At 45.8% G+C, this 19,808-nt stretch overlaps 1 protein-coding gene across 1 annotated transcript in view; it reads right to left on the reverse strand.

The window, feature by feature from the left end:
* Nucleotides 1-1,734: 1,734 nt before the first annotated feature.
* The window catches only part of LOC123993770 (protein FAM193B-like), a 32,677-nt gene continuing 14,603 nt past the window's right edge, over nt 1,735-19,808 (reverse strand). The window contains exons 6-11 of the mRNA XM_046296251.1: nt 17,690-17,879; nt 8,180-8,416; nt 7,432-7,677; nt 3,362-4,610; nt 2,575-2,650; nt 1,735-2,383 (exon numbers count right to left, since the gene is read on the reverse strand). Coding sequence (XP_046152207.1) covers nt 2,287-2,383; nt 2,575-2,650; nt 3,362-4,610; nt 7,432-7,677; nt 8,180-8,416; nt 17,690-17,879 — 2,095 coding nt within the window. The 3' untranslated portion in view covers nt 1,735-2,286. The remainder of the gene's footprint in view (nt 2,384-2,574; nt 2,651-3,361; nt 4,611-7,431; nt 7,678-8,179; nt 8,417-17,689; nt 17,880-19,808) is intronic.

Below are 19,808 nucleotides of genomic sequence, written 5' to 3' on the forward strand. Positions count from 1 at the left end.
GTCTATGACAGTAGATAACCAACCCACACATGGTGGTGGTGTCTATGACAGTATAGATAACCAGCCCACACATGGTGGCGGTGTCTATGACAGTATAGATAACCAACCCACACATGGTGGTGGTGTCTATGACAGTATGGATAACCAACCCACACATGGTGGTGTCTATGACAGTATAGATAACCAACCCACACATGGTGGTGGTGTCTATGACAGTAGATAACCAACCCACACATGGCGGTGGTGTCTATGACAGTATGGATAACCAGCCCACACATGGTGGTGTCTATGACAGTACAGATAAACAACCCACACACAATGGTGGTGTCTATGACAGTAGATAACCAACCCACACATGGTGGTGGTGTCTATGACAGTAGATAACCAACCCACACATGGTGGTGGTGTCTATGACAGTAGATAACCAACCCACACATGGTGGTGTCTATGACAGTATGGATAACCAGCCCACACATGGTGGTGTCTATGACAGTACAGATAAACAACCCACACACAATGGTGGTGTCTATGACAGTAGATAACCAACCCACACATGGTGGTGGTGTCTATGACAGTAGATAACCAACCCACACATGGTGGTGGTGTCTATGACAGTATGGATAACGAACCCACACATGGTGGTGTCTATGACAGTATGGATAACCAGCCCACACATGGCGGTGTCTATGACAGTATAGATAACCAGCCCACACATGGTGGTGGTGTCTATGACAGTATGGATAACCAGCCCACACATGGTGGTGTCTATGACAGTATGGATAACCAACCCACACATGGTGGTGTCTATGACAGTATGGATAACCAGCCCACACATGGTGGTGGTGCCTATGACAGTATGGATAACCAACCCACACATGGTGGTGTCTATGACAGTATGGATAACCAGCCCACACATGGTGGTGGTGTCTATGACAGTATAGATAACCAGCCCACACATGGTGGTGGTGTTTATGACAGTATAGATAACCAGCCCACACATCTTGGTGTCTATGACAGTATGGATAACCAGCCCACGCATGGTGGTGTCTTTGACAGTATGGATAACCAGCCCACACATGGTGGTGGTGTCTATGACAGTATAGATAACCAGCCCACACATCTTGGTGTCTATGACAGTATAGATAACCAGCCCACACATGGTGGTGGTGTCTATGACAGTATAGATAACCAGCCCACACATGGTGGTGGTGTCTATGACAGTATGGATAACCAGCCCACAGATGGTGGTGGTGTCTATGACAGTATAGATAACCAGCCCACACATGGTGGTGTCTATGACAGTATAGATAACCAACCCACACATGGTGGTGCCTATGACAGTATGGATAACCAGCCCACGCATGGTGGTGTCTATGACAGTAGATAACCAGCCCACGCATGGTGGTGGTGTCTATGACAGTATATTGTGTTTTAACAGTTTTTTTTAAATGCCCGTGTCCTCCACACCATAAATCAGAAACCTTGTTAAAAACCTTGTAAAATAATTCAGAGGCGATCCATCATCTTAACAGTGCCTATCCACAGACACAGACAGATATCCACAGGGTCGTGCGTTGAGGGAGAGATACCCTAAACCTCGTGGGTCAGTGCCTATCCACAGACACAGACAGATATCCACAGGGTCGTGCGTTGAGGGAGAGATACCCTAAACCTCGTGGGTCAGTACCTTTGGAGAACAGAAGCACCAAATAAAACCAACCAATGACAATCCAAGAGGTTTTCAACCATGTTAAAATGTGCCACAATTGCAATAAAAAGACATTTTTTATTGTATAAGGTAACTGTTTTCCATACTACATAGTGAAGTACACAGTAGATTAGATCTGATAAACTAAAGGGTGTCAGTTCTCCATGTTTCAACCTGGATCTCTTCTCCCTCGTTGCAAAACAGCAAAGTCTAGTCTCAGTCGCCCCTGTGTGTGAATGATCCCTAGCTGTTAGCCAATAGCAACGCAGTATCGCAGTCCTGAATGGAAAATGGTGTTGCACCCAGGGTCCCTCGGCTTGGTGAGGAAAACGAGGAGGAGGACGAAGAGTGGGAATGAGAGAAGGCCTCAGGCCGTCGCGGTTGTGTGGACATAGTTGTGTTGGGGGGGGGGGTTCTGCATTCTAGAAGCCGTCAGTTACTGGGCTGGTTCTGCATTCTAGAACCCCGTCAGTTACTGGGCTGGTTCTGCATTCTAGAACCCGTCAGTTACTGGGGCTGGTTCTGCATTCTAGAACCCGTCAGTTACTGGGCTGGTTCTGCATTCTAGAACCCGTCAGTTACTGGGCTGCGTTGGAAGGAACCTTTTTGAGGGTAAAGTTGGACCAGTTTACTGCAACCTTCTGGCGGGGCTGTTTGGCAGAGTCGAGGCAAAACCTACAGAGAGACGAGAGGTATATCAGTATCTGGTTCAATGAACAGGAGGCTGGTGGAGGTAAAACAACAAACAAAACAAGGGCCAGTTTCCCAGACAAAGACCAAGTTTAGTCTTCTTAGGCTAAGAATCACTTGTCTGCTTGGTAAAGCGGCACTAAATATTTCGGATTGTCACAGAGGCTGAGCGTTACCTTTTAAAGTATTCCACCTCACGATCAATCTCATCCATTTCTTTTGGGTCCACGTCTTTAGGGAGAAACACATCGTCTGGGGAAGAAAGAAACAGGACAGAAACATCACAACCAACGAACGGTCACAACCAGAGACAGACAACTAGAGGGTTATCTAAACTAACGTACCTGTCTCCTCTCCGACAACATGTATAACACAAGAGACAGACAACTAGAGGGTTATCTAAACTAACGTACCTGTCTCCTCTCCTAAAACATGTATAACACAAGAGACAGACAACTAGAGGGTTATCTAAACTAACGTACCTGTCTCCTCTCCTAAAACATGTATAACACAAGAGACAGACAACTAGAGGGTTATCTAAACTAACGACAACTAGAGGGTTGTCCTACCTGTCTCCTCTCCTACAACATGTATAACACAAGAGACAGACAACTCTAAAAACGTACCTGTCTCCTCTCCTACAACATGTATAACACAAGAGACAGACAACTAGAGGGTTGTCTTGTCTCCTCTCCTACAACATGTATAACACAAGAGACAGACAACTAGAGGGTTGTCTAAACTAACGTACCTGTCTCCTCTCCTACAACATGTATAACACAAGAGACAGACAACTAGAGGGTTGTCTAAACTAACGTACCTGTCTCCTCTCCTACAACATGTATAACACAAGAGACAGTCAACTAGAGGGTTGTCTAAACTAACGTACCGTCTCCTCTCCTACAACATGTATGACAGACAACTGGTTTTCTCTCCCTTGTTCTTGTTCTTCTTATTCTTCCCCGATGTTGCGGCTGGTTTTCTCTCCCTTGTTCTTGTTCTTCTTATTCTTCCCCTTGGGTTGCTGCTGCTGCTGGGCTTGGTTGTGATTGGTTGAGGTGACAGAGTGACCTTTGGCCTCTTGCTCCTCCCCCTTCCCTCTTTGGGTGCTGAGAGCACCAGAGCTACTCACTGTCCCGTTGATGGCCTGCTGACGGGTGGGTCTGGTCTCCTCCGCCCTCCTTGCCCCGGTTCTCTGGCTCTCAGCCGAGTGAGGTGGTGGTTTGGAACCAGAACCAGCCTTAGAACCCACAGCATCAGAACCAGTTTTCTGCGACTCCGCAGCTGCTTTGGATCCGGGTCTGGTCTGGTTCTGTTCTGGAGGCAGCTGGTCCTGACGTTGCTGCTTCTTGCCCTTCTTCAGCTTACCAGCCCCAACATTAACCCCAGACCCAGGAGTAGCAATGTTCTTACCAGCCCCAGCATTAACCCCAGACCCAGGAGTAGCAATGTTCTTACCAGCCCCAGCATTAACCCCAGACCCAGGAGTAGCAATGTTCTTACCAGCCCCAGCATTAACCCCAGACCCAGGAGTAGCAATGTTCTTACCAGCCCCAGCATTAACCCCAGACCCAGGAGTAGCCATGTTCTTACCAGCCCCAAAATTAACCCCAGGAGTAGGGGTAGTAATGTTCTTACCAGCCCCAACATTAACCCCAGGAGTAGGGGTAGTCATGTTCTTACCAGCCCCAACATTAACCCCAGGAGTAGGGGTAGTCATGTTCTTGAGCTCCGCTGGGGTCTCCTCTTTAGGCTTAGCTACCTTAATAGAGGCCTGGGTCTGGATCGAAGCAAGGGCATGGTGTTTATTCTCAAGCCTAGCAGAGGGGCACCTCTCTGGGGAGCGCACCCGGATCAGCTTGGAGAGGCTGGGGGTGGTGTGGAGCCTCTGAACATCCTTCGCCCCAGTACCAGCCGCAGCCCATGGTCCCCCTACTCCAGGTACAGTAGCACAAGCTGGGGGTGAGATGGGGCCGATGGGGGAGTTGTCCCGGGGGTGGGCCTCCTCCCAGCCGCTGACCAGGTCCAGATGGCTCTTGAAGGTACCCAGGGAGAGAGGGGCCAGGTCGAGGTCTATCTGCTGCAGGTCAGAGCAGGAGGAGCCGTTGAGGTGGGAGAGAAGATGGTTGCCCTCCAGAGTAGCCGCTTTTTTGGGGAAGTCATTCACATCCAGGTTGAGGTCGTACATGGAGAACGAGGCCCGGATAGAGTCCTGCAAGGTCAACGGTCAACATTTTTATTTTAAGAAAAGCGGCAATAAGTTTAATAAACCAACATTTAAAACAGCTAAAAATGCCTCAAACCATAGACTAGTGTCCTGTCCAGGGGGTGTCAAGCTGCCTCAAAACAATAGGCCCTGCCATAGACTAGTGTCCTGTCCAAAACAGACAGGGGCATTCCCGTGTTAGCATCATCGCTAACGGCTACACAAAATGGTAGAAAAACAGACAGGGGCATTCCTGTGTTAGCATCATCGCTAACAGCTACACAAAGTGGCAGAAAAACAGACAGGGGCATTCCTGTGTTAGCATCATCGCTAACGGCTACACAAAGTGGAAGAAAAACAGACAGGGGCATTCCCGTGTTAGCATCATCGCTAACGGCTACACAAAGTGGCAGAAAAACAGACAGGGGCAAATCATGCTAACAGCTACACAAAGTGGAAGAAAAACAGACAGGGGCATTCCCGTGTTAGCATCATCACTAACAGCTACACAAAGTGGCAGAAAAACAGACAGGGGCATTCCTGTGTTAGCATCATCGCTAACAGCTACACAAAGTGGCAGAAAAACAGACAGGGGCATTCCTGTGTTAGCATCATCGCTAACAGCTACACAAAGTGGAAGAAAAACAGACAGGGGCATTCCTGTGTTAGCATCATCGCTAACAGCTACACAAAGTGGTAGGAAAACAGACAGGGGCATTCCTGTGTTAGCATCATCGCTAACGGCTACACAAAGTGGAAGAAAAACAGACAGGGGCATTCCTGTGTTAGCATCATCGCTAACGGCTACACAAAGTGGAAGAAAAACAGACAGGGGCATTCCCGTGTTAGCATCATCACTAACAGCTACACAAAGTGGCAGAAAAACAGACAGGGGCATTCCTGTGTTAGCATCATCGCTAACAGCTACACAAAGTGGTAGGAAAACAGACAGGGGCATTCCTGTGTTAGCATCATCGCTAACAGCTACACAAAGTGGTAGGAAAACAGACAGGGGCATTCCTGTGTTAGCATCATCGCTAACGGCTACACAAAGTGGTAGGAAAACAGACAGGGGCATTCCTGTGTTAGCATCATCGCTAACGGCTACACAAAGTGGTAGGAAAACAGACAGGGGCATTCCTGTGTTAGCATCATCGCTAACGGCTACACAAAGTGGTAGGAAAACAGACAGGGGCATTCCTGTGTTAGCATCATCGCTAACGGCTACACAAAGTGGCAGAAAAACAGACAGGGGCATTCCTGTGTTAGCATCATCGCTAACGGCTACACAAAGTGGTAGGAAAACAGACAGGGGCATTCCCGTGTTGCCTCTTCAGAAAGTTGAAGGACAATACGCATCACTGATGAATTTTGTCCATGTCTTGTCATAATCTTGGGTAAATTAATACATTTTAAAATAAATTCAATACATTTATACTGAACGAAAATATAAAAACGCAACTTGCAACAATTTCAAAATATTTTACCAAGTTTACATTTCATATTCAGTCAATTTAAATAAAATCATTAAACCCTGGATTTCAATTGACTGGGCAGTGGCGCAGACATGGGTGGGCCAAACCATTGAGGAGCCAGGCCAAACCATTGAGGAGCCAGGCCATTGAGGAGCCATGTCCAGCCAATCAGAATGAGTTCTTCCCCATAAACAAGGCTTTATTACAGACAGAAATGCTCCTCAGTGTCATCAGCTGTCCAGGTGGCTGGTCTCAGACGATCCCGCAGGTGAAGAACCCGGATGTGAAGGTCCTGGACTGGTGTGGTTACAACGTGGTCTGCGGTTATGAGGCCGGTTGGACGTACTGACAAATTCCCTAAAACGATGTTGTAGGCGGCTTATGGTAGAGAAATGAACATCAAAAACCAACAGCTCTTGCTGTCATTCCTGCAGTCAACATGACAATTGCACAAGCCGTCAAAACTTGAGCCATCAGCAGCATTCTGTTCTGTGACAAAACTGCACATTTTAAAGTGGCCTTTTACTGTCCCCAGCACAAGGTGCACCTGTGTGATAATCATGATGTTCAATCAGCTTCTTTGATATGCCACACCTGTCAGGCGGATGTTAACAAATTTGTGCAGAAAATTTGAGAGAAATGAGCTTTATCTGCATATGGAACATTTCTGGTATCTTTTATTTCAGTTCATGAAACATGAGACCAACACTTTACATGTTGTGTTTATATTTATGTTCAGTACAGTTGATTTCCTACTAAATTCGATCAAAAATGTTATTGAATTCCTTCCGCCTTCCGGATTTTATAGTGCCCTACATATGGACAACGATCATATGAGTCCCAGATGGCTCCCGGACAACGATCATATGAGTCCCAGATGGCTCCCAGACAACGATCATATGAGTCCCAGATGGCTCCCAGACAACGATCATATGAGTCCCAGATGGCTCCCGGACAACGATCATATGAGTCCCAGATGGCTCCCAGACAACGATCATATGAGTCCCAGATGGCTCCCGGACAACGATCATATGAGTCCCAGATGGCTCCCGGACAACGATCATATGAGTCCCAGATGGCTCCCGGACAACGATCATATGAGTCCCAGATGGCTCCCGGACAACGATCATATGAGTCCCAGATGGCTCCCGGACAACGATCATATGAGTCCCAGATGGCTCCCGGACAACGATCATATGAGTCCCAGATGGCTCCCGGACAACGATCATATGAGTCCCAGATGGCTCCTTATTCCCTATATAGTATTAGTATTAGTTTTGCCCATGGGCCCTGGTTAAAAGTAGCGCACTATTTAGGGAATAGGGAGTTATTTGGGACGCAGATATCCTTACCTTGATGGTGTTCTTGATCTCCTCTAGCCGAGAGGTCAGGAAGGAGTTGACCCTCTCTAGTTCCAGCTGGGGCCACTCCAGCAGCCGACTAGCCTCCGGGCCCTCACCGTACTCCCCATCCACATCCTCCTCCTCTTCCTCCTCCAGGCTAAGGTGGTCTGGGTCCTCACTGGGCTCTGGAGGGGTGGAGGGGGGGTCGCTACCAGCTCCCTCACCATCACCACTACCCGCCTGGGTCTGCTTCTCCTGAGGTGGGGAGAGACAGACAGATGGTTCGATAGGAGGCTGTCATTGTAAATAAGAATTTGTTCTTAACTGACTTGCCTAGTTAAATCAAGGTTAAACAGGACAGACAGTCTCACTACAGAAACAGGAGATAGACTAGTGTCCTGTCCAGGGGGTGTCCTGTAAATCAAGCTGTCTCACTACAGAAACAGGAGATGGACTAGTGTCCTGTCCAGGGGGTGTCCTGGTACATCAAGCTGTCTCACTACAGAAACAGGAGACAGACTAGTGTCCTGTCCAGGGGGTGTCCTGTAAATCAAGCTGTCTCACTACAGAAACAGGAGATGGACTAGTGTCCTGTCCAGGGGGTGTCCTGTACATCACGCTGTCTCACTACACAAACAGGAGATTACTACTGATATTACTTACACAAATACATATTTAGATGTTCTGAACAAATACCAATACTTTAATATGTATTAACTGTATTGGTGACTATTCCCACCACGTCATGTGACATCACCTTCTTCTTCTGTTTATGGCGTGCCCGCTTGGCAGCCTTAGCGCTGTTGGCTGGTTTGTGCTCTGAGGAGTTGATGAAGTCCAACAGCTCGTCCACGTCTCGGTGATCGATGGAGGTGGACACGGCCGGGTCAGAGTCCCGTCTCTGGGGAAGACACTCCTCCTTGCGACGCGTCAGACGGGACCGGAGCTTCTCTCGGATCTCTGTGTAGTTACGGCTGGTCGGAGCCGCCGGGGGCTAGAGGGAGGAGAGATTACCCTTATTTAATAGGATGTGTTTCATTTCAATGACTTGCTGCCTTCCTTTGCCCTTTGTTCAACCCCCTTAGGTGACAGAAACAGAAACAAGCCATCTCAGATTTAGGGGAAGGATGGCAGACGGGAGGAGAGCATCTTTATGGATTGAAACCCAGCCACAATCTGATTTAGCTTTTTGTATGTTTATTGGCTAGAGAGAGAGAGACCGAGATGAAAGGTAGGGCAGAGAGTGCTGAAATAGCTGTCTGATTCCAACCCATGCTGGCAGTGGTATATCGTCCATGTCCTCCACGGGTAGCAGCTTAGACTGCTAGACCACCCCAGGTCACCAGATTTCACTATCCTTTATTTAACCAGGCAAGTTAAGAACAAATTATTATTTACAATGACGGCCTTGTTCAGGGGAAGAACGACATATTTTAACCTTGTCAACTCAAGGATTCGATCCAGCAACCTTTCAGTTACCGGTCCAACTCACTAACCACTAGGCTACCTGCCGCCTCTACACTCTAACCACTAGGCTACCCTGCCACCTCTACACTCTAACCACTAGGCTACCTGCCGCCCCTACACTCTAACCACTAGGCTACCTGCCGCCCCTACACTCTAACCACTAGGCTACCTGCCGCCTCTACACTCTAACCACTAGGCTACCTGCCTCCTCTACACTCTAACCACTAGGCTACCTGCCTCCTCTACACTCTAACCACTAGGCTACCTGCCTCCTCTACACTCTAACCACTAGGCTACCTGACACCTCTACACTCTAACCACTAGGCTACCCTGCCACCTCTACACTCTAACCACTAGGCTACCTGACACCTCTACACTCTAACCACTAGGCTACCTGCCTCCTCTACACTCTAACCACTAGGCTACCTGACACCTCTACACTCTAACCACTAGGCTACCTGCCGCCTCTACACTCTAACCACTAGGCTACCTGCCGCCTCTACACTCTAACCACTAGGCTACCTGCCACCTCTACACTCTAACCACTAGGCTACCTGCCACCTCTACACTCTAACCACTAGGCTACCTGCCACCTCTACACTCTAACCACTAGGCTACCTGCCACCTCTACACTCTAACCACTAGGCTACCTGCCACCTCTACACTCTAACCACTAGGCTACCTGCCGCCCCTACACTCTAACCACTAGGCTACCTGCCGCCCCTACACTCTAACCACTAGGCTACCTGCCACCTCTACACTCTAACCACTAGGCTACCTGCAACCTCTACACTCTAACCACTAGGCTACCTGCCACCTCTACACTCTAACCACTAGGCTACCTGCCACCTCTACACTCTAACCACTAGGCTACCTGCCACCTCTACACTCTAACCACTAGGCTACCCTGCCCCCTCTACACTCTAACCACTAGGCTACCTGCCACCTCTACACTCTAACCACTAGGCTACCTGCCACCTCTACACTCTGACCACTAGGCTACCTGCCACCTCTACACTCTAACCACTAGGCTACCTGCCACCTCTACACTCTAACCACTAGGCTACCTGCCGCCTCTACACTCTAACCACTAGGCTACCTGCCTCCTCTACACTCTAACCACTAGACTACCCTGCCGCCTCTACACTCTAACCACTAGGCTACCTACCTCCTCTACACTCTAACCACTAGGCTACCTGCTGCCTCTACACTCTAACCACTAGGCTACCCTGCCGCCTCTACACTCTAACCACTAGGCTACCTACCTCCTCTACACTCTAACCACTAGGCTACCTGCCACCTCTACACTCTAACCACTAGGCTACCTACCTCCTCTACACTCTAACCACTAGGCTACCTGCCACCTCTACACTCTAACCACTAGGCTACCTGCCGCCTCTACACTCTAACCACTTTTATTGCGAATCGATGTTCCAAACAGGCCTACGAGGACCCCCCGGGTGACTAATTATTGGGGGAAAAGCCCAAATGTAAACGAAAATCTGTTTTTGTGGGAACATTACATTTACATTTAAGTCATTTAGCAGACGCTCTTATCCAGAGCGACTTACAAATTGGTGCATTCACCTTATGACATCCATTAGCGAGCTAGCTAGTAAATGTTGTAGTATAAAAGTTGTCATTGACAATCATTTTGGGCAACAAGTAGCCTCGGGGAGGTATACTGCTCATAAAAACAGGTTTCTTACATTTCTTGATGAAAAGTGAACCCAAATACATTAACAGTATTTCAATAGTTCTGAATGATTTTAGATTTCAGGTAGCAAAGTAATCAATATCCTATTCTACAACTTCCTGTCATTATCGGTCATTCTGAGCCACGTCCCATTTCTTGCAGGCCACTTGCCTTTCCTCCTAGATGGAAAAAAGCAACACAAAGCGTGTGCGTGTGTGTGTGCGTGTGTGTGCGTGTGTGTGTGCGTGTGTGTGCGTGCGTGTGCGTGCGTGTGTGTATATATAAAAACCACAGACGATGCTACTGCGCACCACTGTACCAATGTCAACCATCTCTCACCTTCCTCCCTTCGTAACCACAGAAGGATGTCCACATTTGACCAAGTAGAGGGGACAGTGTAGTAAACTAACACAGAGGGACTTCTTTTTGTTGGCGAGTGCTCCAACTCATTTCTACCTCGAATGAATCCTTCTGGAAGTTTTTCCTTGGTAAGCCCGTCACACAATACATTAATAAAACTAAAATCAGGCCTTCACTACCTGCTTGTATTTTGTTGTCTCCTGACCCCTCCTGTCTCAGCCTCCAGTATTTATGCTGCAGTAGTTTATGTGTAGGTGGGCTTGGGTCAGTCTGTTATATCCGGTGTCCTGTGTGAATTTAAGTATGCTCTCTCTAATTCTCTCTTTGTCTCTCTCGGAGGACCTGAACCCTAGGACCATGCCTCAGGACTACCTGGCCTGATGACTCCTTGCTGGCCCCAGTCCACCTGGCCCTAGGACCATGCCTCAGGACTACCTGGCCTGATGACTCCTTGCTGTCCCCAGTCCACCTGGCCCTAGGACCATGCCTCAGGACTACCTGGCCTGATGACTCCTTGCTGTCCCCAGTCCACCTGGCCCTAGGACCATGCCTCAGGACTACCTGGCCTGATGACTCCTTGCTGTCCCCAGTCCACCTGGCCCTAGGACCATGCCTCAGGACTACCGGGCCTGATGACTCCTTGCTGTCCCCAGTCCACCTGGCCCTAGGACCATGCCTCAGGACTACCTGGCCTGATGACTCCTTGCTGTCCCCAGTCCACCTGGACGTGCTGCTGCTCCAGTTTATAATTATTTGACCATTTCTAGGGAGTTTTTCCTAGCCACCGTGCTTCTACACCTGCATTACTTGCCGTTTGGGGTTTTAGGCTGGGTTTCTGTACAGCACTTTGAGATATCAGCTGATGTACGAAGGGATTTATAAATACATTTGATTTGATATTGTTCAAGGTAGGCTATAGCCCCCGTTGCTGGAATGACAGTACTATTGAAGACAAGCTGCTCTAGCTAACGTTAGCCTAAATGCTTCACTGCCTATTTCACCAGCTGTGGTATTCTTCATCCCTGTATCCCACAAAACAAAATGAGCTAGCTAACAAGTTCATGTTAATTCATTGAGGGAGATAGGAAGAGAATCCCCTTCGTCTGTGTGTGCGTGAAAACATTTTTAATCTCTGTGACAATTTACTTTATTGAAGAGCCAAATAAAAAAGACTGATGAAGTACTGTAAGATGTTTTTGGTGAAGGGCAGAGGCTCATAATGTATAATATGGCTGATGTGTAGCTGTATAACATGGAGCCAGGCTCATAGATCTGGTGTCCAGCACTGGATCCAAGATGGCCGTCACCATGGAACCCTCAGCTTAGGTAAGAGCGATGACCTAGTGGTTTGTAAGTGATCTCTGTGTTCGTTTGTCAAAGAGAGCTCTGTCAGGTCGCTGCTATTTTCAGGTCTCCCCAGAGACGTTCGATCGGGTTCAAGTCCGGGCCACTCAAGGAAAACAGTCCTTTAGGTGCCTTTTGGTAAAACTCCAAGCAGACTGTCATGTGCCTTTTACTGAGGAGTGGCTTCCGTCTGGCCTGATTGGTGGAGTGCTGCATAGATGGTTGTCCTTCTGGAAGGTTCTCCCATCTCCACAGAGGAACTCCATAGTCTTCCTGGTCACCTGACCAGCCTTCTCCCCTGATTGTTCAGTTTGGCCGGGAGGGCCAGCTCTATAAATAGTCTTGGTGGTTCCAAACTTCATCCATTTAAGAATGATAGCTGTACATAGTCCATCTGTAAATAGCCCATCCAATCTACCTACCTAATAATAATAATAATATGCCATTTAGCAGACGCTTTTATCCAAAGCGACTTACAGTCATGTGTGCATACATTCTACGTATGGGTGGTCCCGGGAATCGAACCCACTACCCTGGCGTTACAAGCGCCATGCTCTACCAACTGAGCTACAGAAGGACCATGCTACCTCATCCCCATATTGTTTTTATTTACTTTCTGCACACCGGTATTTCTACTTACACATCATCCTCTGCTCATCTATCACTCCAGTGATAATCTGATACATTTTAATTACTTTGCTACTATGGCCTATTTATTGCCTTACCTCCTCACACCATTTGCACACATATAGACTTCACTCTATTGTGTTGACTGTATGTTTGTTAACTCCATGTGTAACTCTGTGGTGTCACACTGTATATAGACTTTCTTTTTTCTATTGCGTTATTGACTCTACATTTGTTTATGTGTAACTCTGTGTCGTTTCTGTCGCAGTGCTTTGCTTTATCTTGGCCAGAGGTCTCAGTAAATCAGAACTTGATCTCAACTGGCAAAGGAGATCTGATCTACCTGGTTAAATAAAGGTGATCTGGTTAAATAAAGGTGATCTGATCTACCTGGTTAAATAAAGGTGATCTGGTTAAATAAAGGTGATCTGGTTTAAATCTGGTTAAAAAGGTGATCTGATCTACCTGGTTAAATAAAGGTGATCTGGTTAAATAAAGGTGATCTGATCTACCTGGTTAAATAAAGGTGATCTGGTTAAATAAAGGTGATCTGGTTAAATAAAGGTGATCTGATCTACCTGGTTAAATAAAGGTGATCTGGTTAAATAAAGGTGATCTGATCTACCTGGTTAAATAAAGGTGATCTGGTTAAATAAAGGTGATCTGGTTAAATAAAGGTGATCTGATCTACCTGGTTAAATAAAGGAGATCTGGTCTACCTGGTTAAATAAAGGAGATCTGGTCTACCTGGTTAAATAAAGGTGATCTAATCTACCTGGTTAAATAAAGGTGATCTGGTTAAATAAAGGTGATCTGATCTACCTGGTTAAATAAAGGAGATCTGGTCTACCTGGTTAAATAAAGGTGATCTGGTTAAATAAAGGTGATCTGATCTACCTGGTTAAATAAAGGAGATCTGGTCTACCTGGTTAAATAAAGGTGATCTGGTCTACCTGGTTAAATAAAGGTGATCTGGTCTACCTGGTTAAATAAAGGTGATCTGGCCTACCTGGTTAAATAAAGGTGATCTGGTCTACCTGGTTAAATAAAGGTGATCTGGTCTACCTGGTTAAATAAAGGTGATCTGGCCTACCTGGTTAAATAAAGGTGATCTGGCCTACCTGGTTAAATAAAGGTGATCTGGTCTACCTGGTTAAATAAAGGTGATCTGGATCTGATCTACCTGGTTAAATAAAGGAGATCTGGTCTACCTGGTTAAATAAAGGTGATCTGGTCTACCTGGTTAAATAAAGGTGATCTGGTCTACCTGGTTAAATAAAGGTGATCTGGCCTACCTGGTTAAATAAAGGTGATCTGGTCTACCTGGTTAAATAAAGGTGATCTGGTCTACCTGGTTAAATAAAGGTGATCTGGCCTACCTGGTTAAATAAAGGTGATCTGGCCTACCTGGTTAAATAAAGGTGATCTGGCCTACCTGGTTAAATAAAGGTGATCTGGCCTACCTGGTTAAATAAAGGTGATCTGGCCTACCTGGTTAAATAAAGGTGATCTGGCCTACCTGGTTAAATAAAGGTGATCTGGTCTACCTGGTTAAATAAAGGTGATCTGGTCTACCTGGTTAAATAAAGGTGATCTGGCCTACCTGGTTAAATAAAGGTGATCTGGCCTACCTGGTTAAATAAAGGTGATCTGGTCTACCTGGTTAAATAAAGGTGATCTGGTCTACCTGGTTAAATAAAGGTGATCTGGTCTACCTGGTTAAATAAAGGTGATCTGGTCTACCTGGTTAAATAAAGGTGATCTGGTCTACCTGGTTAAATAAAGGATATCTGGTCTACCTGGTTAAATAAAGGATATCTGGTCTACCTGGTTAAATAAAGGATATCTGGTCTACCTGGTTAAATAAAGGTGATCTGGTCTACCTGGTTAAATAAAGGTGATCTGGTCTACCTGGTTAAATAAAGGTGATCTGGTCTACCTGGTTAAATAAAGGTGATCTGGTCTACCTGGTTAAATAAAGGTGATCTGGTCTACCTGGTTAAATAAAGGTGATCTGGTCTACCTGGTTAAATAAAGGTGATCTGGTCTACCTGGTTAAATAAAGGTGATCTGGTCTACCTGGTTAAATAAAGGTGATCTGGTCTACCTGGTTAAATAAAGGTGATCTGGTCTACCTGGTTAAATAAAGGTGATCTGGTCTACCTGGTTAAATAAAGGTGATCTGGTCTACCTGGTTAAATAAAGGTGATCTGGTCTACCTGGTTAAATAAAGGTGATCTGGTCTACCTGGTTAAATAAAGGTGATCTGGTCTACCTGGTTAAATAAAGGTGATCTGGTCTACCTGGTTAAATAAAGGTGATCTGGTCTACCTGGTTAAATAAAGGTGATCTGGTCTACCTGGTTAAATAAAGGTGATCTGGTCTACCTGGTTAAATAAAGGTGATCTGGTCTACCTGGTTAAATAAAGGTGATCTGGTCTACCTGGTTAAATAAAGGTGATCTGGTCTACCTGGTTAAATAAAGGTGATCTGGCCTACCTGGTTAAATAAAGGTGATCTGGCCTACCTGGTTAAATAAAGGTGATCTGGCCTACCTGGTTAAATAAAGGTGATCTGGTCTACCTGGTTAAATAAAGGTGATCTGGCCTACCTGGTTAAATAAAGGTGATCTGGCCTACCTGGTTAAATAAAGGTGATCTGGCCTACCTGGTTAAATAAAGGTGATCTGGCCTACCTGGTTAAATAAAGGTGATCTGGTCTACCTGGTTAAATAAAGGTGATCTGGTCTACCTGGTTAAATAAAGGTGATCTGGTCTACCTGGTTAAATAAAGGTGATCTGGTCTACCTGGTTAAATAAAGGTGATCTGGTCTACCTGGTTAAATAAAGGTGATCTGGTCTACCTGGTTAAATAAAGGTGATCTGGTCTACCTGGTTAAATAAAGGTGATCTGGTCTACCTGGTTAAATAAAGGTGATCTGGTCTACCTGGTTAAAAAAGGTGATCTGGTCTACCTGGTTAAATAAAGGTGATCTGGTCTACCTGGTTAAATAAAGGTGATCTGGTCTACCTGGTTAAATAAAGGTGATCTGGTCTACCTGGTTAAATAAAGGTGATCTGGTCTACCTGGTTAAATAAAGGTGATCTGGTCTACCTGGTTAAATAAAGGTGATCTGGTCTACCTGGTTAAATAAAGGTGATCTGGTCTACCTGGTTAAATAAAGGTGATCTGGTCTACCTGGTTAAATAAAGGTGATCTGGTCTACCTGGTTAAATAAAGGTGATCTGGTCTACCTGGTTAAATAAAGGTGATCTGGTCTACCTGGTTAAATAAAGGTGATCTGGTCTTACCTGGTTAAATAAAGGTGATCTGGCCTACCTGGTTAAATAAAGGTGATCTGGTCTACCTGGTTAAATAAAGGTGATCTGGTCTACCTGGTTAAATAAAGTTGATCTGGTCTACCTGGTTAAATAAAGGTGATCTGGTCTACCTGGTTAAATAAAGGTGATCTGGTCTACCTGGTTAAATAAAGGTGATCTGGTCTACCTGGTTAAATAAAGGTGATCTGGTCTACCTGGTTAAATAAAGGTGATCTGGTCTACCTGTTTAAATAAAGGTGATCTGGTCTACCTGGTTAAATAAAGGTGATCTGGTCTACCTGGTTAAATAAAGGTGATCTGGTCTACCTGGTTAAATAAAGGTGATCTGGTCTACCTGGTTAAATAAAGGTGATCTGGTCTACCCGGTTAAATAAAGGTGGAATAAATAAATAAATAGAACCCCCAATCTACACACAGTATCCCATAAGGATGTAGTGAAAACAGGTTTTTAGAATTATTTGCAAATATATATATTTTTTTAAGAAAGTTTATTTACGTAAGTATTCAGACTCTTTGCTATGATACTCTAAATTGAGGTCAGGTGCTTCCTGTTTCCATTGATCATCCTTGAGATGTTTCTACAACTTGATTGGAGTCCACCTGTAGTAAATTAAATTGATTGGACATGTATAACATGGCTGATGTGTAGCTGTATAACATGGCTGATGTGTAGCTGTATAACATGGCTGATGTGTAGCTGTATAACATGGCTGATGTGTAGCTGTATAACATGGCTGATGTGTAGCTGTATAACATGGCTGATGTGTAGCTGTATAACATGGCTGATGTGTAGCTGTATAACATGGCTGATGTGTAGCTGTATAACATGGCTGATGTGTAGCTGTATAACATGGCTGATGTGTAGCTGTATAACATGGCTGATGTGTAGCTGTATAACATGGCTGATGTGTAGCTGTATAACATGGCTGATGTGTAGCTGTATAACATGGCTGATGTGTAGCTGTATAACATGGCTGATGTGTAGCTGTATAACATGGCTGATGTGTAGCTGTATAACATGGCTGATGTGTAGCTGTATAACATGGCTGATGTGTAGCTGTGTAACATGGCTGATGTGTAGCTGTGTAACATGGCTGATGTGTAGCTGTATAACATGGCTGATGTGTAGCTGTATAACATGGCTGATGTGTAGCTGTATAACATGGCTGATGTGTAGCTGTATGTATTTCCCCATCACTACTATAATGACATCACAACACCCCATAATGACATCACAACACCCCATAATGACATCACAATACCCCATAATGACATCACAACACCCCATAATGACATCACAACACCCCACAATGACATCACAACACCCCACAATGACATCACAACACCCCACAATGACATCACAACACCCCACAATGACATCACAACACCCCACAATGACATCACAACACCCCTCCATCACTACTATACATACCGCGTTGTGTCCGAAGAACTCACAGTAGCAGCAGTCACAGTACTTCCCATCCTTCTGGTTGTTTGAGGAGGAAGCACAGGAGCTCCTCTCAGAACTAGAGTCCTCGTCTTCTCCCTCCTCCAGCTCCGAAGGGGGGTGACACAACCCCCCCGCCCCGTTAGACAGCTTATGTCCTTTACACGCCTGGTCCCTGGAGCATGGACACGGGATGCAGAGAACAGACAGACCATGCTTAGTGAGGTGACATTTTTAATTGAGGAGACAGCAGACAGTGATGACAGGTAGAACACAGACCATGTCTCATCACTACATTCTAGAGCAGTGATGACAGGTAGAACACAGACCATGTCTCATCACTACATTCTAAAGCAGTGATGACAGGTAGAACACAGACCATGTCTCATCACTACATTCTAGAGCAGTGATGACAGGTAGAACACAGACCATGTCTCATCACTACATTCTAGAGCAGTGATGACCGGTAGAACACAGACCATGTCTCATCACTAGATTCTAGAGCAGTGATGACAGGTAGAACCACGACCATGTCTCATCACTAGATTCTAGAGCAGTGATGACCGGTAGAACACAGACCATGTCTCATCACTACATTCTAGAGCAGTGATGACCGGTAGAACACAGACCATGTCTCATCACTACATTCTAGAACAGTGATGACAGGTAGAACACAGACCATGTCTCATCACTACATTCTAAAGCAGTGATGACCGGTAGAACACAGACCATGTCTCATCACTACATTCTAGAGCAGTGATGACCGGTAGAACACAGACCATGTCTCATCACTACATTCTAGAACAGTGATGACAGGTAGAACACAGACCATGTCTCATCACTACATTCTAGAGCAGTGATGACCGGTAGAACACAGACCATGTCTCATCACTACATTCTAGAGCAGTGATGACAGGTAGAACCACGACCATGTCTCATCACTACATTCTAGAGCAGTGATGACAGGTAGAACACAGACCATGTCTCATCACTAGATTCTAGAGCAGTGATGACCGGTAGAACACAGACCATGTCTCATCACTACATTCTAGAGCAGTGATGACAGGTAGAACACAGACCATGTCTCATCACTAGATTCTAGAGCAGTGATGACAGGTAGAACACAGACCATGTCTCATCACTACATTCTAGAGCAGTGATGACAGGTAGAACACAGACCATGTCTCATCACTACATTCTAGAGCAGTGATGACAGGTAGAACCACGACCATGTCTCATCACTACATTCTAGAGCAGTGATGACCGGTAGAACACAGACCATGTCTCATCACTACATTCTAGAGCAGTGATGACCGGTAGAACCACGACCATGTCTCATCACTAGATTCTAGAGCAGTGATGACAGGTAGAACCACGACCGTGTCTCATCACTATATTCTAGAGCAGTGATGACAGGTAGAACCACGACCATGTCTCATCACTACATTCTAGAGCAGTGATGACCGGTAGAACCACGACCATGTCTCATCACTACATTCTAGAGCAGTGATGACCGGTAGAACCACGACCATGTCTCATCACTAGATTCTAGAGCAGTGATGACCGGTAGAACCACGACCATGTCTCATCACTAGATTCTAGAGCAGTGATGATCGGTAGAACCACGACCATGTCTCATCACTAGATTCTAGAGCAGTGATGACAGGTAGAACCACGACCATGTCTCATCACTAGATTCTAGAGCAGTGATGATCGGTAGAACCACGACCATGTCTCATCACTAGATTCTAGAGCAGCAGCGATATTTCACTCTTTATTTGTCATTAAAACAGTCTCCATATACAGTATACTTCCCATTCATTTTATTCCCAAATGGTACCGGGGGACAATCAGGGGCACAGAAATCGACTCTCGGGTGTAAAACAGCATGATCATTACACAGGTGGACCTTGTGCTGGGGATAATAAAAGGCCCACTGAAATGTCCAGTTTGTTCTCACAACACCACAGATGTCTCATGTTTTGAGGGAGCGTGCGATTGGCATGCAGACTGCAGGAATGTCCACCAGAGCTGTTGCCAGAGATTTTATGTTAATTTCTCTACCATAAAATGTTGTTTTTGAGAATTTGGCAGTGTGTCCAAC

Source organism: Oncorhynchus gorbuscha, linkage group LG13 (genome assembly GCF_021184085.1).
Source record: "Oncorhynchus gorbuscha isolate QuinsamMale2020 ecotype Even-year linkage group LG13, OgorEven_v1.0, whole genome shotgun sequence".
NCBI classification, from domain to species: Eukaryota; Metazoa; Chordata; class Actinopteri; order Salmoniformes; family Salmonidae; genus Oncorhynchus; species Oncorhynchus gorbuscha.